This window comes from Cucurbita pepo, chromosome 3 (assembly GCF_057944985.1).
Source record: "Cucurbita pepo subsp. pepo isolate OVF chromosome 3, ASM5794498v1, whole genome shotgun sequence".
NCBI lineage: Eukaryota > Viridiplantae > Streptophyta > Magnoliopsida > Cucurbitales > Cucurbitaceae > Cucurbita > Cucurbita pepo.
Window position 1 is genome coordinate 14,916,708 of NC_141800.1, and position 25,701 is coordinate 14,942,408.

At 34.3% G+C, this 25,701-nt stretch overlaps 5 protein-coding genes across 7 annotated transcripts; 3 read left to right on the forward strand and 2 right to left on the reverse strand.

The window, feature by feature from the left end:
- Window positions 1-387: 387 nt before the first annotated feature.
- Window positions 388-3,039, reverse strand: LOC111791536 (ACT domain-containing protein ACR4). The gene is made up of 7 exons (XM_023672920.2): window positions 2,767-3,039; window positions 2,560-2,605; window positions 2,342-2,456; window positions 2,192-2,259; window positions 1,185-1,781; window positions 977-1,081; window positions 388-886 (listed from the first exon to the last, which is right to left on the reverse strand). Exons 1-7 carry the CDS (start codon window positions 2,835-2,837, stop codon window positions 539-541), a joined length of 1,350 nt encoding a protein of 449 aa, XP_023528688.2. The 5' UTR covers window positions 2,838-3,039; the 3' UTR covers window positions 388-538.
- A 3,912-nt stretch (window positions 3,040-6,951) lies between these two features.
- On the forward strand, window positions 6,952-9,445 carry LOC111791523 (uncharacterized). Of its 2 annotated transcripts, XM_023672904.2 has the most exons (5): window positions 6,952-7,677; window positions 7,847-8,087; window positions 8,659-8,776; window positions 8,902-8,984; window positions 9,068-9,445. In XM_023672904.2, exons 1-5 carry the CDS (start codon window positions 7,064-7,066, stop codon window positions 9,167-9,169), a joined length of 1,158 nt encoding a protein of 385 aa, XP_023528672.2. In that variant the 5' UTR covers window positions 6,952-7,063; the 3' UTR covers window positions 9,170-9,445. The 2 variants fall into 2 exon arrangements, with proteins under 2 accessions (XP_023528672.2, XP_023528673.2); XM_023672905.2 differs by having other exon boundaries at window positions 6,953-7,677; window positions 8,902-9,445.
- Window positions 9,446-14,383: 4,938 nt separating this feature from the next.
- LOC111791162 (uncharacterized) lies at window positions 14,384-15,238 on the forward strand. The gene has a single exon (XM_023672403.2). It carries the CDS (start codon window positions 14,427-14,429, stop codon window positions 15,150-15,152), a length of 726 nt encoding a protein of 241 aa, XP_023528171.2. The 5' UTR covers window positions 14,384-14,426; the 3' UTR covers window positions 15,153-15,238.
- Window positions 15,239-16,299: 1,061 nt separating this feature from the next.
- Window positions 16,300-21,168, reverse strand: LOC111789615 (uncharacterized). 2 transcript variants are annotated; one of them, XR_002814365.2, is made up of 11 exons: window positions 20,881-21,168; window positions 20,255-20,322; window positions 20,045-20,154; window positions 19,613-19,731; window positions 19,429-19,526; window positions 19,036-19,123; window positions 18,771-18,899; window positions 18,540-18,645; window positions 18,173-18,303; window positions 17,400-17,549; window positions 16,300-16,683 (listed from the first exon to the last, which is right to left on the reverse strand). XR_002814365.2 is itself a non-coding variant. In XM_023670242.2 (10 exons), exons 2-10 carry the CDS (start codon window positions 20,314-20,316, stop codon window positions 17,505-17,507), a joined length of 888 nt encoding a protein of 295 aa, XP_023526010.2. In that variant the 5' UTR covers window positions 20,317-20,322; window positions 20,881-21,168; the 3' UTR covers window positions 16,979-17,504. The 2 variants fall into 2 exon arrangements, 1 of the variants encoding a protein (XP_023526010.2); XM_023670242.2 differs by lacking the exon at window positions 16,300-16,683 and having other exon boundaries at window positions 16,979-17,549.
- A 3,183-nt stretch (window positions 21,169-24,351) lies between these two features.
- LOC147793289 (putative WRKY transcription factor 75) lies at window positions 24,352-25,683 on the forward strand. Its single transcript, XM_087122679.1, has 2 exons — window positions 24,352-24,693; window positions 25,503-25,683. The coding sequence occupies exons 1-2, from the start codon at window positions 24,368-24,370 to the stop codon at window positions 25,678-25,680; spliced, it is 504 nt and encodes a 167-aa protein (XP_086978805.1). The 5' UTR covers window positions 24,352-24,367; the 3' UTR covers window positions 25,681-25,683.
- Window positions 25,684-25,701: the final 18 nt, after the last annotated feature.

Here is a 25,701-nt window from a genome sequence, read left to right on the forward strand (position 1 = left end):
CTCTTTTCTTCATACTTTGAACATTCTTGAATCAAATTCCTTTCTTTATACCTCAATTTGATAACGTTATCTACATATTCTCGACAAAGAAATTAGTTCAACTTAATTAGCTAAGGTATATATGCATTCTCGATACAAAAGTTAGAAATCTGATATCTCTCAACCTTTCATGTTGAGGAAGATGCTTTCATGTTGTACATGTTCTCAACAAAGAAATTAGAAATTTGATATCTCTCGACCATAAGGGTCAATTCACCTTAGCCAGTTAGGATACATGTCCTCGGTAGATAGGCTTCGAAACTATGTAATAAAAATAAATGAAGAGAGAAAAATGAAGAGTTGAGTTGATTATGTACATTCATTATTATGATTGTACAAGTTAGAATCTAAATGAAGCCATGTATTTGATTGATGAAGCCATGTCTCAATATCAACAACCATTGATTTGAAACCTCTGCTGTTTTACTGAAGGATTATGATGATGATGATGATTCTACTATTTACATCAATATTACTTCTTCCTACTTCCTACTACTCCTCATGAACATGACTTTATCAAACCCAAATTGTAAAGTACCTTCTCCGATCTCGACCGAAACAGGTTTCCCAATGAGAATCCCGACCCCTCCTGCGTTGGATACTTCGACTGTCGTTCCTCGTCCTTCACATGGAGTATTGTTAGTCCAATGGCTTCTCGTACTGCCTTGATCGTGTCGCTCCTTACTGAGTTTCCTGATGCATCAGTCACGTAGAAAACATTCACTGCCTGACTTCCTCTCGTGGTAACCTCAGCTCGAGTGACAGAAAGACCGTTCTCTCTAAATATTCTCGTTACGTCGCTTAAAAGCCCGACTCTGTCTTCACTACAAAGCTCGAGTTTTATACCCTATAGTACGAATAACAAAGTTGTATAAAACCAGTCAAAAGTAATGTGATAAGAGTTAACTAACTAGTTCACTCCGATTCGTGTAAATACCTCGGTCGTTCGTCGCTTAATTGCTGCCTCCAAGCAATGGATAACCCTCTGCCTCTCTGCTTCTGAACTAATAGGACTTCCATCTACATGCCTGATAAAGTACTCCTGCCAGAAAGTTAGAGAGATTGAAATTTTCATATATTTCTATCAAATGGGATTGCCAAGAAAAAGTTGGAAAGTTCGATAAACACAACAACTTCGAACCGACCTGATAAGCCTCGGGCTCTTCAGCAATGATGGTTGCATGGTACACGACATATTGCATATCAGTCAGGGTGCAAACGGTATCGAAAAGTAGCTTGGGTCGGTCGGGGCATCTAAGGTTGACAATGGTATATCCCTTCTCAACACAGTTCTCTACTGTCACAAGCGGCCTGCTCTGATAGCTTTCGCCGCAACTCGCATAATTCAAGTCGAAATCACGGTCTGCATACATCATTTGATGCAGCCTCCTCTCTTTATGAGTAGAGTTCATTGAAACAGCAGTATTGGCACTATGCTTATCTCTATCTCCTTTAAGAACATAGAGGAGAAGCTGTTTAATCTTAGACAACCGATCGGGGTCATCTATCGACATTCCACTCGTGTCATCAGTGATGTAAACGACCGAAGCCATTCTTGAATTGTGGGTCCATACCTCTGCAGCTACTACATTACATTTGAGATCTGTAAGAACAGCAAAAACCTCAGACAGCAAGCCTGGCCTGTCTCGTCCAGACAATTCGATCGTCGTATGTTCTGCAGCAGCTTGGACACCTACCGACCTCCTTAATGATCTGAAACTACGCGCCCTCGGCCCTAGTGACTGAGACAAGAAACCTTTTACTTTCCATCCAATAAGTGAACTCAAACATAAAGCATAACCAGCCTTTCACATGACTCCACACAAAATTATGCTAAAGCAATTCGACATAAATCAGACACAGACAACTATCATAACCTTTACTGTCTGTTCTTCCTCATTCAAAACAGTTCAGCAACTAAATCCAAACGTTAAGTTCAATTTGAGTGTAATTTGACCAAAACCCTCCTTGATTTCTCTCTTATCTACTTCTTCCCTTCAATGGGTCATCTCAATCACAATCACAAGAACTTCAGTTCCCATTGGTTCTTAATTCTAGAGAAACTATTGTAGATTAACCAGCATGATATTGCATCAAATTCAATGAGATTCAATGGAAGTTTCAGTACTAAAATCTGAGTTTTCAAATGTACCTGTTGGATTCTCTCGCCCACACTATCATCACAGAGCTTTTTCCCATGCTGATCAGTGACATGAAAAACTAGAAAAAAGAAGCGAAGCAAGAAACATTACAGAAATTGAAATGAAAGAGAGAAAAACAGGCATAGAAAAAAGCTTATTACCATCCATGAACCATTCACCATCAGAAGAAATGTAAGCTCGACGAATTATGAGATTCAAATCAGTGAGAACCTGAACCACCTCCAGCAAACTGCCATGCCTATTAGAACTATCAACCTACAAAATTCCCCAAATCAGAAACAGCAAAAAACTCGAATCCTGTTCTATCCCATCCCAATTGCAAACAAATCGTACAAAAATCAATCGATTCCTCAAATACCTTAATCAAAGTGGCCTTCCTGCTCGAGGTATTATCAATAGACACCCTGAGAATCGACGATTAAAAAAGAAACAAACAGATTCAGAAGCCGCGAAGAACTAAAAACGAGAGAAATCGAAGACCCAATTCGTGGTGAGAAAATCCGAAGAGAAAGAAAAGGAAAGGCATAAAAAAAAAAAAAAGAATCGAAGAAGTGGAGCATTATACCTTGGGGGGTTCATTCTAATGACGAGCTTTTGGTACTCATCGTGAACAGGGATGGAAGCCCAGGAATCCATTGGGGGAATTGGAGAAGGAGGAAGAAGAAGAAGAGATGGGTGTTTGTGGAGTGTGGAATGGATTGTTGTTGTTGTAATCGTGATATTGGCGATGCGATGAGATTTGAGGGAATTTTGTGCGAGGAGATGAGAGCTGGAGCGATGGAGTTTCTGTTTTGGGGAATGAGATTTGTTGAATATCCGCGTAGCAAGTTGGTTGGGTGGAGGCGGCTTTTCAGCTGGCGGAAGAGTTATGGACGGATCCAAACACTTCCATAACACTATTCTTTTTTTTTTTTTTTTTTTTTTTTTTAATTAATTTTAAAAACCTTATGGAAAGCGAAAAATCCAACTAGGACAATAGGCTTGGAAAAACCCGAACATTCAGAGATGTGTCATCGAGGAGGTTCAGCCTCGAAAGGAGTAGACACGAGGCGGTGTGTCAACAAGGACGTTGGGCCCCAAAATGGTGGATTGAGAGGTCCCACATCGATTGGACAAAGAAACGAGTGTCAATAAGGACGCTAAGCCCTAAAAGAGGTGGATTGTGAGAACCCACATCTGTTGGGGGAGTAGAACGAATGCCAGCAAGGACGTTGGGCTCCAAAAGGGTGGATTGGGAGGTCCCACATTGATTGGACAAGGGAACGAGTGTCAATAACGACGATGAGCCCTGAAGGGGTGGATTCTGAGATCCCACATCCGTGAGGAGGAGAACGAAAATGATTTGAATTTGTTATCTCTAACTTCTTTATATCATTTTAATTTTTATTATCGGTATTTAATAATTATGTTTATTATTTTTTTTTCATAATATATTGAAATTCTTAGTCAAAATTAAAAAAAACAAAAAGGAAATATATTTTTAATTAGGAAAATAAGCATATATTAAAAAAAAAAAAACTAAAACTTAATTTACAAACTAATTTGTTATTATAATTATTTTAGTTGTTATAGTTAATAGTTAGAAATATAAAAGGTTAATTAGTTAATTAATTAATTAACTATATTTTTTAAAAAGGACGAAAAAGAAAATAATAATAATAATAATAATAATAATAATAATAGGAGGAGGGAGTAGAAGCATAAGAAAATGAATAAAAAGGGAGGAGGCAGTGGAAATGATGCTTCAATCACTGCCACATATCATGTGCCGTGCATCACAGGCACGTGTAGAGAGAGAAAATTATCATTTATTTATATTTATATAATTTATATATATATATATATAAATATAAAAGTTTGTCTAGGAATTTTTGGGACCCTCACGTGCCTCGCTGCAGGCCTTCTCTTTCACAAAATTTTCAATTTCACTGTTTTAATTAATTTCCAATTTATTCCCACAACTTTTATTTCTTTAACATATTCTAAAACTTTATAAATAAATACACCATTTAACATTAATTATTAAACTTGTAACTTATGTCATCAAATTTAATCCAAAACTTTGCTATAATTTTAATAACTTTATAAATTTAGTCCCAAAATTTCAAATTTTTTATATCATCATGGTATTTTATAACTCATTGAACTTTCACCACGTCTCTCCTTGTGCGCGACAGAGCTATCAGGGCTACTAGTAGGTCTCCTTGTGCACGACATAGCTATCAAGGCTACCAGCAGGTTTTGAGTTGCTCGTACGAATAACTCTTTCTTCGAGCGAGTCCACTTGAAACACTAGTTCTTTGATTGACAACCCATCCAGGTGGTTGCCTATTGCGTTGATTTCTTCGGCTTTTTCGTTCAATTTCGTCACTCATGCTTCTAGGAAGCGGACGGTGTCGGGAACTTCTTTGAGGAACAACATTTCCTCCTCTATTAAAGTAAGTCGATTAGCTTGTGATCTGGGTGTTGACAACATACACATATATATATAACTCAATAACTCGTTTAAAAAATAGACGGTTGGGTTGTGAATTCAATTTTGGGTTGTTCGGGTCTGCCAACCGAACTAACCTTAAATAATTCTAGGTTGTGTATAAAATAAATTTTCGACTCAATTCAATGTACATACAAGTAAGAAAAATCCTTTCTTACAGCTAGTATAAGATGAATGTCTGATAGACAGAACTCTTGGAACTGCATCATTTTTTTTTTTTCTCGATTTCTATCAATCATTTTATTCGAAATTTCATCGTTCGTATCGAAACGCTTGATTTTGTCTTCGAAATGGAATGAAAAAAAAGGAAAGGGACATGAAATTTTGAGAGTTAGATTAGATGTGAAAACAGCAGCTTTTTTTTCAGAATTTAAAAAGCAAACAGTACATAGTCACTGAATCTGACTCCTCTAATTTACCCTTTTTTACCCATCCAATCTATTGCTTCCCTTTTCACTGTCATTTTCACTCATTTACTTTTTTACTTTATCCACATTAATTTAAATATTTTTCTATATATCCACATATTTTTAAATCCTTAATCATACCAAATTTAAAATTAGGAAAAATAAAAAATAAATAAAAATATTAATGGGAAATATTAATTTCACCTCCTATAAAACTAAACATTTTTCCACTAAATTAATTTTAGATACTTAATTTGACTTTATAAATCATAATTAATGCCTAATTAAAATCAATATAAAAATCTTAAAAGGAAAAAAGTCAACAAAATCAGCTATCAATTAAAGCTTGCAAAAACCAAATTACCCACGAAAATGCCTAATTTAAATAAATAAATATATAAAAAAAAAACCATTATTTATATATAATTTTTGCTTTTATATAATTCCGAAATTTGAAGTTTAAATTATAAATATATGTTTCTCTAAAATTTTGGAAAAATTAATTTTAAAAATTGTGAGTTTTAGAATAGTTAAGGTTATTAAACATTTTATTAAATATATAATCCAATTTAATGAAATTGAAATATTAAAATGAAAATTTATATATTTACCAATTAAAAAAAATATTATTATTCCCTAATTTAACTCGAAAAGAATGAGATTTTGTTTTTATGAAAAAGAAAAGAATAAAACGTGGAAAAGACAGACTGCTGACAATGCCACGTGGAGGCATGATTTTGAAAGTATGCAGTGTCGCATCCAGACAGTTATCAGATCTGCCATGTCAGCCCTTATCATTGTCCTCTTCTTTATTTCATTATTCCATCAATTTTACCAAAATATTGTCAAATTTTATAATTTTTACCTTAAATTTATAATTTCTTATTTTATTGTGATTTTTTTTCCTTATATAAATTATTAAAATAAACGAGAAATTAATGAGGTGTATTAATTATTACTTTAAACGCTATTATTTTTATTTATTTTTTGCTAAATTTACTAATTAATTTTAATAGAAATACAAATGTTAATAAAAACAAACTTTAATTTTTTTTTCCATTAAAATTCCTTTTGTTCTGTGTTAAATATATGTTTTAAAATTTAATATTTTAAAACAAAATGTAAAAAAAAAAAAAAAAAGTCGATGAGAAGGTAAAGATTAAAATAGTCGAATTTTACTGAGTTAAAAGTTTATAATAAAAAATAATATACTTAAAAAATTATTTTCTCCAAATAAAAAGAGAGAAAATATATTTTAATAATTTTTGTTATAAAATACTAGCCCAATGGGCCTGGGCCCATCACACCATCTTGTTAAGGAAAGTATTGGGTTAACGGATTGGCTTGAGCCGAGCTGGAGGCAGCTAATCGGCTTTGCGCCATTTAAAAATGTTTCAAAGTCAGCTCCAGCTGAGTGGGGCTGCTGTACATTTGTCATGCCAGGCTGGCACCTACCACCCTTTTTTCCATATAATATATATTTTCTTTTTTATAAAATATATTTTCTTATTTTTTCAAAAAAGGAAAATTATTTATTGTTGTCTCGTTAGAGTATTTTTAATTTTAATTACCGAAAGAAATAAAAAAATAAAAAAAAAGCGAAGATGCGATGAATAAATAAATAAATATATTAATGGTAGATATGAAGGGCGTATAATAGCAAATAAATCCGTTGGGGTATGGGGGGAAAGAATCCTTGCTTAAATGCGCCTTTAAAAGAGAGTGTGGATTGGTCCACGTGTCTTCTTTCGTTTGCTTCGCATATCCATCCGTTAACCCTAACCTACCCTTTCTCTCTCTTCTCTCTCTCTCTCTCCCCTCTGCAACTTCGACGCCATTGGAAGGAAGAAGAGAGGTACACCACAACAAAAAAAAAAAAAAAAAAAAAAAAAAAAAAAAAAAAAAAAAAACCTCCGAAACGGTTCTACATCGTTGCTTTTACAGTCATTTCCGCTCCGAAAATGGGGAAGCTACTTTGTGATTCCACCACGGCTGTAGCCGAATCGTTTCCGACCACCTCACCGGCCGTTAATTGGCGGGACCAGAACTCTTCCCCTGGTATAGATACTAATGGAGCTCTAGATCTTCTGGACCAGTCGACGGCCGTTGTGGCCACTGCCTGGGATGATGTTCTTGGCCTTGAAGACCAGCAGAGGCGGCAGCTTCAGAAACTTCATGCTAAGGGCGTTCTCTGGAAGCATCCGAAGGAGGATAGTGCTGATTCCTCCTCTGTGCCGTTGAGATCTGCGGTGTTTCGCCTCTCGCATGGTGGTGAGGTGTCTTCTGATGGAAACTGCTTGTTTACGGCTTCTCATAAAGCTATGAGTATGGCGCGTGAGGTCGACGCTCGGGAGCTCCGGCGGCGGACGGTGAGGCGATTCTCGGAGGATTTTGGATCTGCGAGATTGGAGGAGAGAGAGGTGATTAATGACGCGATTCGGCACCTCTACTCTCCCGATCTGAAAAATGGATGGGGAATCCATGTGGTTCAAGAGGTCAAATTCTTGGCCAAGAAAGAGGATCGGCCGGCATTGGACGGAGCTATCGATGAGCTCGTTCAACTCGGCATGCAGAGGTATCGTTAATTCTTGGTTACATTGGATCTGAAATCTGTCTTCTATAACAAATTTTCACATCTAGACTGCGATAATCCTGAGATCTAGTTTGTTTTTCGCAAAATTTCTTTACGGCAATAGCGCCTATCTCCATGTATTCGTATCTCATTTTGTTTGCTCCGATTGAAGAGAAACGGCGGCGGAGTCGATTTACAAAGAAAGATGTATTCCGATTAACGACGGTGCGAGTTGGGCGAAATACATGTCAATTTCCGGGTCCAATGATGACGAATACGATATTGTTACTCTGCAATACACAGAGGACGGATTGTTATCTGTGGACGAGAACAGAGAGGGCCACGCCGCAGCCTTTGGGGATGACATAGCGATTGAATGTCTCGCAACAGAGTTCAAGCGTGAGATATACGTTGTAAGATTTCTTGTCTTTACTGTTAAAGAACCAACCAAACCCTTTCTTCTTGTCTTCCATTGTGACTACATTTGATTTTTCACGAGTTTGTTTGATAATATTAGGTCATTGACTTTTTTAGTCTTTAACTTTTTGATAATCCTGTTTCTCTTGGAACTTCCATGGCATGTGATGTTTGACAAATTGTTCAAGATGGTTGCTTATAGTACATATAAATAGGTGAATCTGAAACTGCTTTGTCCCAGAAAAGTTCTTAGCCTAAATATGGACAGAAAATTGTACAGGTTTATGAGATGATTCCTATTTGGAATTGAGTTGAGATATTCAAATTTCTTGAAGAAATTTCATTCATGATTTTAGAGATGTGAATTGTTTCCAAGTTTTTTGTTGTTGGTTTACAATTTCATGCTGATGGGTAACTAACTAAACTGCTTTGTGAATCGAAGCTTTCTTCCATAAAGGGTTCTAGATCTTGAAAGGACCTTATTTTTACAGCATCGAACTTATATTACATTAAAATTTGTTTTGAAAGTTTCTGACCCACAGCCTTGAATTATGTATGAACTTGAAGGTGCAAGCACATGGATCCGACGCGATGGTTGATGAAGAAAATTGTGTATTCTTTCTTCCACACCGTCCCAGGAGTGAAATTTGCGAAGTTCCTTTCTTTCTTTTCATGAAAGGAACAGGTAATGAAAGAACCTTCATTCTTCATTGAACAACATGGCCAATCTCTCCAAAGTTGCAGCTAACATTTTCTTTATCATCATCACCTATTGCTAACATCGTATACACAAACAATTACCGTATACAGGTTGGTGTGGCGCGGGAGCTGACCATTACGAACCTCTCATCGCCAACTGCTCTTCGTTTGTTTCACAGGAGAAAGTGGCAATGGTACTTTGAGGTTTCAGTTCTGCAATTTTGTGGCTTAGATTTCGAGTAGAGAATTAATTTAGCATGTTTAATTTATTTTTGAGGGTATTATTTGGCTTGCAATCAAGATGGGAGAAATCAAAATCTGGGTTGCATTGCTTTCCATTTTTCTTTGGGGGGTAGAGAAAGATTTTTTTTTTGTCTGACTAACATTTTGCAGGTTTTGCGCCTGCAGTTGAGCAGCTATTTGTGAGTTTTTCGGCCTTTTTTTTCTCCAAATTTTTGGATGTTAATGTTAATGTTGTTGTTGTTTAAGTTACCATTTCTTAATCGAAGAGAGAGTGCCTGTATAGACACTGTAGTGTAGTAGGGTTGGTCATATTTGAGTCCAAATTCCAGGAAATACTGCATCATCTTTCTGCTGTTGTATCCTTATCCTTTTGTTTTTTAATGCTAAAAGGCAAGCTTTATTCTTTTTCTCATGCCACTTATATCCACTTTATTGCATTCTTTTGTTTGGTGAGAACAAAGGGATTGGATTTGGGTAGGGGATAGGCACTACCCCCTAGGCTCTATCGGTAGAAGCTATAGTCTATGGTCAATGAGGGAATTGGGATAAGACATTATATTATTCTGCCCATTGGTGAACCATATTGTAAATGGATTGATATGATAAAATGGACCTTTTTCTCTTTTGACTATTAAGATTATTCTCTTTTCTGATAACCTTTATCTGAATGTGTGAAAACTGTTATGGTATGGGTCAATTTCTATCTAACTTTTTAAAACCATTCCATTTGGTATGTACATGTACATGTGTGATATCTCACATTGGTTGGAGAGGAGAATGAAACATTTTTTTATAAGAGTGTGGAAACCTCTCCCTAATAAATGTCTTTTAAAATCGTGAGGTTGACAGCGATATATAGCAGGTCAAAACGGATAATATTTGTTAGCGGTAGGCTTGGGAGGTTAGACATTGAGCAGTGTGTCAGTGAAGACGCTGGCTCTTAAGGGGTGAATTGTGAAATTCCACATTGGTTGTCGAACGGAATGGAGCATTCCTCATAACGAGTAATGCATTTTATAATTGTGAAGCTGATGATGGTACGTAATATTTTATTTGTCAATAGTCGGTGGGCTTAGGATATTATAGTATATGACAATAACCCATCAAATTAAGTCAGTTTGGCTGGTTTCCTTGAATTGGTTTGATCATCAACCCTTATCTAAAGGATTGTTGAGTTCTTATGTTGTGCTAGAACAAATTTTTCATTATGTTGTTAACAAATGAAACAATTCTAAAATTTTAAAAATCCTTCTATTATAGATTCATTTCAATTATAATAGTGATTGTTGTAACAGTGCAGGGCTCAGCTCACTGCTAGTAAATATTGTTCATTTTGGCCTGTTACATATCACCGTCAGTCTCACAATTTTAAGACGTGTTGATTAAGGAGAAGTTTCCACATCTTTATAAAGAATACTTCGTTCCCCTCTCAAACCAATATGGGATCTCACACTCCATCCCGCTAACATTGGTACATCATTTGGTGATTGGTTCAGATACCATTTGTAACAGCTCAAGCCTACTGTTACCAAATCTTGTCCGTTTTGTTACGTTATGTATCATTGTCAGCCTCAGTTTTAAAACACATCTATTAGGGAGAGATTTTCACAATCTTATAAGGAATGCTTCGTTCTCCTTAGTGGATTGTGAGATCTCACATCGGTTAAAAAGAGAAACAAAGTATTTCTCATAAGGGTGTAGAAACTTCTCTCTACTAGAGATTCTAATTACACAAGAGATCAATATAAAAGAAGATCTCTTACATGACATGGGTTTAATGATAGATTTTGTACACTTAGAATGCCACTTTACCGAAAAAAGCTACATTGTCAACAATTAAGGCAAAGTATATGGTTAATGTTGGTCATCATGGAACTTGTTTAACTGTTTGGACATACTCTGACACTACCCAACTCGAGAATTGCAAAGAAAACTACGATCGAGGTATGGAATTAGAACGAATAGGGCAATTTTAAATGATGAGAAGGCCAATAATTGGTAGGGAGTTTGGGCAAAGAGAATGTGTTGTATTCATCTCCATAATGTAAATTTGAGGCATAGTTATGAAGAGAGGGAGAAAGAGAGGAGGGCTGACAACAATTTATTGACAACAAAACAACACACATTTACCACATACCTAAAACAAATCAAATGCCCACCAACCAAAAGAATCCTATGCTTCTATCTAACATTCCCATTTAGTTACATACTTCCTTAAAAAATAAAAAATAAAATGTTTACTTGGAATGGGTAACAATCCATAATATTAAAAAGGAATAATAATAAACAAAATAAATACCGATAATTTTTCATTTATACGACTGTTTTGAATTGCCAAGTTGTTAATAGACGACAATATCATCTTTTAGATTTATAAATACTTTGATTCAGTGTATGAGTATTAGTGTTTTTATGCATATATAAGTGTTTATTTAATATAGTCTAGAGGTTGAGTGAGTGTCATTTTCGTTCGTCTAGAGGCACTCTAGAGAGAGATACACATGTAAATATTTTGGTTATTGACAAGACAACCTTAATCATCAACCCAACTATTCAAGTTTTTGTTGAGTTTGAAAAGAAATTAATTATACAAAATTTGGATTGATTTTGTTGAGTTTGAAAAGAAATTAATTATACAAAATTTGGATGAATCAAGAGATAAGACTAGAATTAGATTTGGAACCTTGTTCTAAATTGAGTCCGTCCATAATCGAACTTGATCAAGGCTTGATTGAGTGATTGGAATGCAATCTACACAAGAATTGCTTAAACTATTACCATAATCAAACTTGATCAAGACTTGATTGGATGGTTGGAATGCAATCTAGCACAAGAATAAAAATGATGCTCGGATTTATAAGGGAACGTCTCAATTTGAGAGATCAATTTCATTCGTCACAAATTTGATTTTGAGTATTTATAGTCTCCCCACAAAAGGAGTAGTGGCAGTGATTTAATCCCGATCCCCTTAAATCTCCATAAAAGATAAGTCAATTGGACCTTTACAAACTCTATGAAATTAAAAATTTTGTTAATTTCTTGGCCTTGATGAATCGTGTAATAGGTCAATTTTGTTGAATCTTCTTGGCCTTGGATCGTATAATAGTCAGTTTGAACATTTGGAACACAGTGATTCTTATCAGTTATAAACGTGGAAAAATTTATTTCCTCCAAATACGTAAATCTTCATATCTTTTTGTTTATTTCAATTTGTGAGTGTGTGAGTACGATCGATCTTACTTTTACTTGCGCTGTTAGCTTAAGATTATTAATATAAAAGGATCATCCGCTCGAATAAAGCTGGTTTGCTTTTTTTATTTTAGAAAAAATAAAAACCGAAATAAACCAAATAAACTCGGTTTTAAAAATTTGGAAATAAAACCGCCAACCGAACCGGTTCGAATAGCGGTTTAGGTGTCTTGGAGAAAGGGTTGGAAAATGGAATAATAATAAAGGAAAGGGGGGGCAGAAAAACCGGTGTGACCGTACGAAACTCTCGAGCGCTCTGTCCGAGAAAAGCGGAAAGAGCAGTGTATGCCAGCTCACTGTCTGGTGTAGCAGTCAGCACATAACCCCATCATCACACACACACTCTCATCACCGCCGCGTCTTCACACGCGCCTCCTTTTTCTTTCAAACCATATCCTTAATCAAATTTAATAACTTATAATAATCATTCTATGAGGTTTAATCCATTTTATTACTTTTATGGGTAATAATTTAATTTCTCGAGATGAAATTATGATAAACCCTCTTTCCAATCTCGAGAGATTTAACAAGAAATTTCAGTAACAACTCAAGGAGCTCATCACTAGCCGATATTGTCCTCTTTTGATTTTTCCTGTTAGAACTTTCCCTCAAGGTTTTAAAACGTATTTCCTAGGTAGAAGTTTCTACACCCTTATAAGTAATGTTTCGTTCTCATCTCTAACTGATGTGGGACCTCACAATTGCACTATGCAAAAAAAATAAAATGGTTCGTGCAGACAAGAGCAAGAGAGCCACTTTCCCTACCCTACTTCGAGAACGTCCCTATAGCTTAAAATTGGTAACACTAGAGTTATTAACGTGAAATTTTTTTTGAAGCGTGTTGTGGATGATTTCTTATAATATATATTGATATATAATAAATTGCTAATATTCCTATTCTTTTAATTTTAAAAAAAAAAAGTAAATAAAGATACGCGCACACGCGCCACGGCTGGATCCTCGAAGAACAAACCAGTCAGGCACCGTAGCCAATCAAAACTCTTAGTTCCAATTCATTTTTTGTAATAACCTAATTTTATTTTATTACCATCCTTTATTTATTGTAAATCATTTTTAAATTACTTATTTATACCAAATTAAATTTTGTCAATACAAAAATTAATTTATTTAATAATTTTATTACATCAAATTTCTAATATTTTATATATATCTTAACAAATTTAGGTGCACTTAAATTAGAAAACCTTATTTATTTTATTCCATGCATATATTTTCTAATTAACTATTATTCAACAAAAGTATAAGTTATATTTAATTAATTTGATGGGGAAACTATTTATTTTATTTTAAAATTTTAAATGCCACATCAGTCATTTTCCTACATAAACCTGCCACATCAGCCCTATTTAAAGTCCTTGAACTAAAATACTTAAAAGTTTAATTTAAAAAAATAATTAATATATATATTTACTATTTTACTTTCAACTTTTTTTAAAAAAAATTATATTAGATCACGTAATTTAAAAAAAAGGGGAAAAAAGAAAAAGAAAAAGAAAATATGTTTTAATTAAAAAATAAAAAAATAAAAGTTCTTTTGAAATTCAATTATTTGTCCAATACATTTTGGTTAATATTTCGCTCCTTTTAGGGTTTAGGGTTTAGTTCCTTTTTTTTTTTTAAAAATAAATTTTTTCCTTAATTACTAATAAATATGAGCTGATATTTGTTTTTATTTAATTTGTAAAAATAAAAATTTAGAAACATTATTCTTTCGCTTCCTTTCCTCCCATCCTCCGTCAACGGCAACGCCCACGACCACGCGATTCCGACGAGATCTCCACAACGCCACCACGAGCTGCGACGGCGCTCGAACGGAAAGCGACACAGAGTTCCGAAATCTCAGACGTCCGCGGCGGCGAAGACCGCATAAACAGCCGTGGGGTGGCGGAAAATATCCACTCTCCGTTGGGCCTACATATATCCACATTTATATAATTTAGCAAAAAAAATTAAAAAAATTAAATGTCATTAAAAATAAATAATAATAATAATAATAAGTTCAGCAAAATATTGTAACTAAAAATAAAAAATAAAGAAATTATAAAACAGAAGGTTCTTTTTAAGAAGCGAAGAAGATTACGTAATTCCTCCCCGTTTCTTCTCATTCTTCCGTGAAAGCTCCCATGGAGATTAAGCACAAAGGTAAAGTGCACCCATCGCCGTCGTCCTCGCCGCCCTCATCTTCCTCCTCTGTCTTCAAGCTTCTTCCGGCCGCCATTTTAGCGCTAGTTTCAGTTCTTTCTCTCGATGAGCGCGAAGTCTTGGCCTACATGATCGCTAGGTCTATTCAATCCTCTGCAGTCACCTCCACTCACGATTCCAGGAAGAAATCGGCTAAAAAAGCTTCGATCAATGGCGGAAACAGTAATGTTAGTACTGGTTATCATAAAACTCCTATGTTTAGTTGCGATTGCTTCTACTGCTACACTGCCTACTGGTGCCGCTGGGACTCCTCTCCTAATCGCGAACTAATCCACCAGGCGATCGAGGCGTTTGAAGATCATTTAACCAGCGGCGAGAAGCCGAAGAAGAACACTGGAAAAGGAAAGAGGAGAGATAGAATCGGCCGTCAAGCTACTGACAAATCTCTGCCTGTTGTTCAACGTCCACCGCCGGTGGCCGATGAGTGCGTCGTCGTTCCGCTATCGCCGGAACGTCAATCAGCGGCGGCGTCTGTGTTGGAGGAGACAAAAGGAAGTCCGGTGAAGGAAGTTGGAGAGAGCGGTCCGGGAAAGGAAGTGGACGGCGATCACCAGAAGGGTTTGGCGACGAAGGTACTTCCGGACGTGTTAGGGTTTTTCAATTCTCGTTTGTGGAGTCTGTGGAGTCTGTGGAGTCCGAATCTTTAAATTAATCATATTGAATTTCAAAATTTTCCGCGTCCCAAAAATTATTATAATTAAAATAAATATATATTTATTTTATTTTTCTTTCCCTTCCTCCAATGGCATTAATTAAATTCAGGGTCTCCTTCTCTCTCTTTTACCAATGCAATTATTTCAAAATTCCAATGGTTTATTCATTCTCTTTTTGGCAAAATCCTGAATGGTATCATTATAGTTCATGAATTATATACCGATGGTTCTTTACCCTTCATTTAGTACTCATATTCCTTTAATTATGATATCAAATTTATTGTTTATATCTAGTTCATCAGTTCATTAATTCCAAAACTTTGGGTTCCATTTGATACTCAAATTGGGAGACAATATGTGGCTCAAATTATTATTGTGGTAGAGAACGAGTTAAGAAGTTTTGTGACGATGGAATCTAATGATTAAATCATCTCACTACTCTGTTCTGATTTAAGGAAAGTTTTCTTCTATTAATGCTTAGTCACTTTTGGCATAGGAAGTATTTAATATTTTTGGTGATTTAAATTGCCATGAGCTTCTTGCCAAATTTGAAATACAAATGTGATGTCCCACGTTGACTGGGTAGGAGAACAAAACGCCATTTATAAGGGTGTGTAAACCTTTCCCTAGCAGATGCGTTTTAAATCTTTGAGGGGAAGCCCGAAAGGGAAAACTCAAAGAGGACAATATCGTGGATTTGTGTGGTTTTATTTGACTTTGAGTTGTTGGGTTAGATATGAAACCTAGTGGTAAGTTGCATTTGCTTTAGTAAAGTGAGATTAGTGTTTGAACCTATAATTAAGGTAGGAGCTAAGTTAATTCTTTTTTGGGCAAAGGTTGTATAAGATTAAAAGAAACTGAAGGGAGACTCATGACTCGAGGTCAAGAGACACAAAGCAACAAACACGAGAAGATTAAGACAAAGTCGAGACCTAGCCTATAAGAAAACACGACCACCAAATAGTGATTGGAGTGTATAATAGTCTCTCGTGATCCGTAAACCTTGGAGAGAGGAACGAAACATTTTTTATAAGGGTACGGAAACCTTTTCTTAATAGACATGTTTGAAAACTGTGAGGCTGACGGTGATATGTAACGGGCTAAAGCAGACTTTACTAGTAGTGAGTTTGGGCTGTTACACCTGATGAGGAGTCTCCATAGAACATCGAACAAACCCTACCACAAGGGCAACCAAATGGTTAGGTAGCAAACTAGAGGAAGTAGTCAAAGAAGACAATGAACGCAATGCAAAAGCACCAAGTGAAAGAGATGAGGATTAATAAGTCTTAGAGGACGCCCTTGTGCACTACCCTTAACTATCCCTACAGGCAGTCCAAGAATGTCAGTCCCACGTGATTCACAAGAGGACGATCCACCAGGCTAGCTAGCTACCCTTGCATCTCTCCCTTAAACTCACCAAGGCCGCCGCCGCCGCCGCCGCCGCCGCCGCCACCACCACCACCACATTCATGCCAGGATCAACGGAATGTTTAGCCTCACCCATCGACCGATCAGCTACGTTTTGCTGAATTATCATAATGGTGGTTGTTGGCAAATGTATAGATTAAAAGTTTGTCACAATGAGGACTATTCCAGTAATAATTTATGTATTGAGGCAAGATTTAAATATACTTCATTTATTCCACTTTAGGAAATACTCACCAAATTTACGCTTTCAAGGCTTATACTAAACATGATTGATACTAATAACTCATCATCGATAATCAATGTGTTCTTTTGAGATCGAGGTTCAAATTCTTCCTACTCCTTTGATGCTATTATTAAGAAAATTCATCCAAATCACCTCTAATGAATTGATGGGATTCAAATATTAACCAACTGTAAATTGATGAATTCAACATCAAATTTGATGATAACTTTAAATCAAAGATTAAAACAGCAAAATTTTCTGGAGCCTGGTGCACCATAAATAATACAAACCAGGAGACGCCAACCCGATCAGAGTTATGAATAAGATTACAAAGGCCTTCTCATTGATGAGCTATTGAGGTTAGGATTTGAAGTTTGTTTCAATAACCAAAACAAAAAATGAGAAATTAAGAAAAAATGGCCCTAAATAGAGAGAAACCTTGATTGGTAGGTAGGTAGATTAACCTTCTAAGAAGGAAAATGCTGAATAATGGGGTGTTTCCTTGGGGCCTAATGCATTTCCCAGAGACAGCAAAATTGAATATGTCACAATCTATGGATGCTGGAGACTCCAATTAACAAAATTCTTACTTGTCTTCACCATGGCTCTGTAGTCTGAAGGAGAACAAAACATATCCAAAACCCTTTCTCCTTGGAACCTCCTTAGCCTCCTCTACAATAGCAGCTAATGAACATCTAGTGGACTGCTGTTTGGCGCTCATCGGCATCTTCATGCTCAACCTAACAAGTTAGCACAAGGAATGTTATTAACCACAAAATAACGTCATAGTTTCAATTTCAGAAAACGTGCCTAAACATATGCAGAATGGCAAGATCCAGTTCATATTTAAATAAAATAACAGTTCATGGCTATTGTTACACTTCCGTGGTGTCAAAATTGTAATGGTGTGGCAAGTAATCGGCTATTCGAGTAAATGGTGGGTCGACCACGTGTACTATACAATTTCATTAAAGATACATTCAAAGAATGAGAATTCATAAATAATAGAGAGAACGTGTAGATGGCTTTTTATGTAATCTTCATGTATGATGTCCGTGATAGAACCCATCAAACAAAACCAGAATGATATTGAAATATACAAGATAAAGGTACATGGACCCTCATCTTTCTCTTAGATCATGCAAGCTTTTAACCAACTGAATCAATGCCTACCTTCACCTTTTTCAATTCACTGTGTTAATAACAAATCACCATAACTTTCTTGACTAATTACTAATAATGGCAGTCCTAATTCTATCATAATAGCCCCCCTATCAGCCAGTTGTACCTATAACAACTACTAAACATGTGTTGAAATGAATGCCAGATAACTATTGAAGTGAGGTAGGAAATCAACTATTACCTCAACTATAACCCTCGCTTTCTTCTTCAGTTTGGCACGAGCATCTTTCTCGAGCTTCCTCAAAGAAGTAGAGTCCTTTCTTCCTCTCTTGTGAGGAACGTCTATATCTTCAAGGTCTTCATCTATTCCATCTGAATCATCGGAACATTTACATTCAGTTTTCACAATATCAAACAAAATCCTTTTTTCTATACACCTGTTAACCAGGACAAAAAAGAACCTCGTTTTTGGTGTTGCGTGATCTACGTATATATTACCCAAGTGAACAGAGATAATACATCTCTTAAAAAAAATTTAAAAAAAGACTGCAAAGATTTTTTGAAAACTCAAAATCAGTTTTTCTTCTGAAATCTAAACGCTCCATTACCACTATCTTCATCTGCTTCTGAATTATGAATTGCAAGACCGCCAAAATCCTCCATATCTTCTTCTTCTAATTCTTCATACCCTTCAACATATTCTATTTCCGGTTCCTGCTTATTCCAAGAAAAAAATGCAAGTAATCATATGATGGAATGTAGAACTACTCATCAAGTCCCAGACTCTTCCTATATGGAATGAGAAGGGCAAGTGAAGTACTAAAATTTTGCAGCACTACCTCCTCCTCTTCACTGGCAGCCTGTAATTCTTCCATTTCAAGAACTTCATTATATGCTTCGACAGGATAGTTGTATATATCACCATATACTCCTTTCTTAAGGCGTTCCAGTAGTTCCTTTTCAATGCTCTGCAAAAAAAATAGATATCAGATACGGTTACCCCACATTAACTACTCCATTAAGGAATCTTTCTAGTAGAACCAAAGAAAGACTCCATTTGTTTCAATATCAAGAGTATCCCAGATTTCAACACAAATACTCAACCTTATCCAACAATGCTGCTTTCTCAGCCTTCTGCTCCCTCCTGGCTTCTCTTTTAATCTCTTTTCTGGGCGTAGTCATTATTTTCTCCCTGTTCGAAAGTTAAAGTGATGCATAGCAAAAAATCAATGAAATATAACCTTATAAACAATTATATTAGACTACTTTTCATCAACGCATCTGATTAGATGAATAAAACATAACTAACATCGAGTTTCAACAAGCTCGAAACTTTACAATTATAGAAAGTGGTCTTTCCATTTTTCTGCTTCTTCAACCAGAATCAGGAAAGCAAAAAACATTTACATAATGAAGCTTATTGAATACCCATGAATAAATGTAGGTAGAACAACATCCACCATTTCCAAAACAAAGAAGAGTGCAGAAAATAGGAACCTTGTTTTCAAAGCAAGCTTCCTCATTCGTATCCGCATTTGGGTCATTTTAGTCAATCGTTGCTTTGTTTTGTGTACAAGTATCTTAGGCCAATACATCTGTTAGAGGGCGTAAAATATAGATTAAAGACTTTATAAATTAGAATCAAACAGATAAGTAAGAAATGAGTAAGATGCATACTTACCAGATGTTTATCTATAATTTCCAGTGCCTTTTCATAATTTCTTGGCAACTTAACTCTTTCCCACAACTCATTTGGCTTATGAGCTCTTTCAATTGTTTTCATATAAAGATAGAAAACCCCTACATGAACAAGAGAATAACATTTTCTTATTTGAATGAAAACTTTTTGTTAGTTGTTTCTCAACTATAGACAATACATGATATTGACAAATGATTTGTTATAATAAGGTATCAAACTAATAGTAGCTTTCCAGAAGGTATTAAAGAACAAGAACAAGCCCGTATATTTATTATAAACAACTTTTTCTTAACATATTTGTTCTTATAATCTAAAATCCCATAAAGAAATTGTTGAACAATACAAGTAGCACACACTAAACTACCGCGAACGAAACCTGAGTTCTAAATGCAAATAATGAGGAGCAGGAAATACCATCATGGTCACGAATAGTAGCATAGCGACTGTTAGCCAGAGGACATGAACTCCGATTACATATCCCAGTAACATTATAAGGGTTTCTACAGAAGTTCCCAGTTGAAATCCTACGGAAGCATCAAAACCAGTTATAATTTTGAAGGAGAAAAGCATAAAAAAACTATGAAATAAGAATTGTATAAAACTCTATAAAAAAGTAAAACTCACTTGGCCATGAAGCTGCAGTGATTGTGGCGGATGACCTGCCATATTACTTCGTCGTGCTGCATTCTTGACTAAAAAACATAGGAAACAATAACGAATGAAGGTTTTGGTCAGTTGAATATTTATCCCTGTTTGAACACTTGAATTTGAAAGGATTTCAAATCCTACATGTTTGGACGATAGGTCGGATTTGCCAGGATTATAAACTTAAAAAATCATTTTCAACTTTACCCTATAAGAGATCATTGTTTTTAAATTTACGCCAACACCACTCAAAGCGAGTTCCTATGCTTTAATTGTTTCTTCTATAATCAAGCAAACTGAAATTTTAACTAATAACAGCAATTTCAATCTCTTCAAACACAGCTTTTCTATTCTTTTATAAAACCAACCAAACTACATGTGAGTTTTCTTCTGCTTCGTTCATCTTCTTTAACAAAACTTATCTCTATTCGTTCATTTAAATAGACTGGTTGAACATTAGTTGAAGAAATCAACATAAAAGAAATGTTTCTAGATTTTCTTTACAGTAGATGAACAGAACAAACCAATAGAAACTAACGAAATAAAATAAAAAAAAATCAAACCCTTGGAGATCTTAAAGATGAGTGGCAGCAGCGCGATCTTACCTACGGCGCGGGTTAGGGGCTGAACCACTGTGTTTCTGCGAAAAGTGGCCGAGATAAGTAAATCCGATTGCTCGGAAAGGCGAGACAGCGTGAGAGGGAGGACGGCGAAGATTTAGTCCGAACGCTGAGATTGCACCAGCTGAGAGTACAGCGTACGGCAGTAGCCGCTGAGACGGCGTCGGGCGGGAACGGCGTGCGGCGGGGCGTGGTGCAGTGGCTGAAACTGGGAGAGCGCGGTGAAACGACAGAACGCGAAAATAGGTTTAGGAAAAGAGAAAGATTGAATAGTTAAAATATAAAAAATAGCGGACCGGTTTTTAAATGACAAAACATGTTATTTTAATTTTTGTGTATAAATAATTTTTTAAACAAATTTTTAATTTTGTTATATAAATTTAAAACTCTAAACCTTTCATTTTGTCTTTAACCTCAAATTATTAATTTTAAAAATTAAGAAATTAAATAGACATAAATATTTTTAGATTAAATTTGTAATTTAACTTATAATTTAAAAAAATAAATAAGTATTTAATATTGTATTGGTAAAAAATGTGTATTATATTATATTAATAAATAACAACTAAGGGGCAACATCGTAATATTACTTTATTTTTTATATGCCACAAAATTTATCCTTATTGCAGCTTAGTCTTTATATTTTGATTAAATTGCATTTTGAGTCTTATCTTTGATCAAATATAATATTAATTTTTTATTAATGTATTGTTTTTTTTTTTTTTTCCCTTCAAACTTCTCTGGTATAAAAAATCTATAAAAATAAATTTGTATTTTTTCCCGCTAAATTAATAAAAATACCCAAAATATCTTTATAGTTAATTTTGGATTATCGTTAGTATTTTATTTCAAACATAACCTTTCGAGAGATATCGTTAAACTTTAAAAAAATTTATTAAAAGGAAACTCTGTTGAAATAAATAGTAACTATTAATTCTTTTAAGCATGGTTAACCATCGTTTAAAATATTATTTTCATTAAAAAATTTAATAGAGCAAATGCTATTTTAGGTGCAAGTACGAGTGGAATTTCTTTCATGTTCCACTAATAATAATTATGGAAACATTAATTAAGTGATAGGAATGGTAAACGTGATTAATAGTTTTTTTCTTTTTCTTTTTTTTTTTTTAATTTCCCTTTCCAAAATGTTAATTATTGTAAAGAAAAAAATCTTGATGGGACCATCTTTTAAATATAATTTTAATTTTTTAATTTTTTAATTTTTTAATTAGATTTTTAAACCAAAAAAAAAATTAGAATTTGACACATTTATTAGATAGCATTTAATTTAAAATAAAATAAAATAAATTTTTATTCCCAAATAAAATATTATAGTTTAATTAATGAATAGTATTAGGAAAAAAGGAGGCAATTTCCCATAGGAGTGTTTGAATATTGTTAAAATATTTAATATGAAATGATGATTTTTAAAAATATAAATAAAATAATAATTAGTAGGTAGGAGGAAGGATGGTCAAAGAGAATGGACTATAAATAGTGACATTAAAATTACTTTTATTCACACCCAAATTCATTTAATCTTTTTTTTTATTTGACCAATTTGCCCATGTTTTTATTTTTCTTTTCATTTTTTTCGAATAACATTTTCGTCCATTCACACACATCTTTATTTTCCACCCAATAATCATTTCACACCATTATTGAAAATTATAAAGTAATAATAAATGTCTAAGTCCTTCATAAAAAAATGTTTTATTAATGTGGGTTTTCACAATCCGTCCCCCTTGAGACCCAACATCTAGCAAACGGTCTGGTGTCTAGGTTTGATACCATCTGTAACACCCCTAGTTTCTCACAATCCGTCCCCCCTTGAGACCCAGCATCTAGCAAACGGTCTGGTGTCTAGGTTTGATACCATCTGTAACGCCCCTAGTCTCTGATGACAATATCTAAGGGTTGTGGGTTTGAGCGGTTACATAAACTATAACTTTTTAAAATTATCTTATACATAAGTTTATCTTCTTAGACGAATACGACTCTCCACAATGATATGATATTATCTAATTTGAACATAAGTTCTCATGGCTTTCCCAAAATGCTCTATGCCAATAGAGTTAGTATTCCTCATTTATAAACCCATGATTATTCCCTAAATTAGCCGAGGTGGGACTTCCATCCTCCAACATATCTCATTTAAAATAAATATATATGATTTTTGAATGATTTAGTTATTTTATTAATTAAAATCATTTATTTAAGAATAATTATTAGGATAGATTATTAAATAAATGGAAATTTAATTAGTTAAAATTATGATAATAATTTAATTTAATTAAAAAATACGTAATACCAATTTTTTTATAGTAATTATTTAATTTTTAGTCAAAACCAACCCATTATAAAATTATAATATTGATTTATTTTCAAACCGCTTCAATTATAATATTGAATCCTTTCAAAAATTTTAACATTACAAAATTTATATTTGCCTTATATTTAATTAATGCTTAAATAAAATAATTGTGACAGATAGACAATGTATCTAATATTTTTATTATTAATTTTTTTTTTAATAAAATGAAATAAATATTTAAAAGATTTGTAGAAAAATTCAAAACTTGTCTAATACTTTTTTTCTAGAACAATTGAAATAAACAAAAATAAGTTTCTTGATTTTAAGGATAAAACAAAATTATTAAATTTTTTTTCTTCCAATTTGACTAAGATTTTATTATTAACAAACCTTATTAAAATTATTATTATGACCGAGTTATTTTTCGCTTTTAATAATTAAAAAATATATATTTTTGATTTGATTTAAAGTTTTTAAAATTAGGGTAAAGTGCTAAACTTTGAAAATATGCATCTTTATAAAAGTCTTTGGCCTCAAAGAAAATATGATAGATTTGGAACTAATAAATCATGCTTTCAATATTTAAAAAGTATTTAAAAATAAATAATATTACAAATTAAATTATCCATTTTCTTTTTAAAGTGGCTCACTGACTTAAGACATGTTGTGAACTAGGGTCATCTAGCTCGACCTTAACCGACTCGTAGAGACCTTGGTCAATCAAGTCGTATGATTATGATAATAACCGTGAGAGTATTTTTTTTTTTTTTAATTTTTAAAAAGTATTTTTGAAATTTTTAAAAGTGTTTAAAGGTATTATTTTTAAAAACTTAATATTTTTTAAATATTTTTTAAAATTTAGGGTAATTTTAAAATATGTTTAAGGATATTACTGAATTTTTAAAATTAAGAATATTTTTAAGATAAAGTTGTAAAGCTCAAACTTATTCTTAATAAAAAATATTTCACATTTTTCACTAAAAAGATGTCATTGGCTACGTAAATATTGCGTAATTCATAATAAATAAATAAATAAATAAATAATATATAATAAAATTTAAAAAAATGAAAAACAAAAATAATGGGGTTGTCTTTATAAATGATATGATGTTCTTACCCGCCGTTCACCAACATTGAAACTTCAAAGTGTTGTTGAAAATGATGGAAAATTTCCCAAATTTTCTGACGACTCCATCTTCTTCAACCTCCCTCTCTCTGCAGCAAATGCTGATTTCTCGAGCTTCCGAGCTCGCCGGAATCCATGGAGGAGTCTCCGGCGGGGTTCCTCTGTTGTCGGATAGAGTAGATTTGTCGGAGAAGAAGGTGGGTGTGCCGGCGGCCGGACGGGGAGGTTATGAACAGAAAAAGAAGACGTTGAGCCGGAGATTCTCTTTTCAAACAAGAAGTCAAGTTGATATTCTTGATGATGGTTATAAATGGAGAAAGTATGGACAGAAGGCTGTGAAGAACAACAAATTCCCAAGGTATTTATTATTATTATTTTTTTAATTTTAGAACTCAACATCGAACCCGATTAAGAGTGAGAGTGGGTGCGACGTAAAAACTAAGTGTATACACGAGTTGAGTTGGGCTAACTTAAAATTTTGAATTAGTTAGGTTAGTAATCCTCTGTGATTGGGTTGGGTCGAGTCGGGTCGAACTATCAAGTTAAAAAAACAAAGTTTAGACTAGTTATTCTAATGGGTTGGTTGGGCATGCGACTAAGAGTGAGAGTGGGTGCGAAAATCCACGCCCACCACCGACAGATATTGCCCTTTTTGAACTTTTCCTTTCAAACTTTCCTAAAACATGTATGCTAGGGAGAAATTTCCACACTTTTATAAAGAATGTTTCATTATCCTCTCTCACCAATGCGGGATCTCAAGCGGTGTGTTGACGCTGAGCGACGAGCAGCGTGCGAATGAACAAGATCGAGAACAGGTTAAATTTTTTTTGAATTAGTTAGGTTAGTAATCCTCTGTGTTTGGATTGGATTGGGTTGAATTGGGTCGAGCTATCAGGTTAAAAAAAAGGTTTAGACTAGTTATTCTAACGAGTTAGTTAGGCATGCGACAAGAGTGAGAGTGGGTGCGTGGTGTGCGTTTGAGTGTGACACACGTAATGGTAGTGCAGTGGTGCAGGCTTGACAACATTGGAGTGGCGGCACTGAGAAAAAAAAACCCTAAAGTGGAAGGTTAAAGTTAGTCGTCTAGGTTGGGTTCATCGGTTTTTTTTTGAGTTTTTGGATCGAGTATACACCCATCGGTCGACTAAACTCTGAATAAAATTGCAGAAGCTACTACAGATGTACACACCAAGGGTGCAAAGTGAAGAAGCAAGTGCAAAGGCTAACTAGAGATGAAGGGGTGGTGGTCACAACTTATGAAGGCATCCACTCTCATCCCATTCTCAAATCCGCTGATAACTTCGAGTATATTTTGAGTCGCATGCAAATTTACGCTTCTTATTGATCATTTTTCAACCGTGTAAAT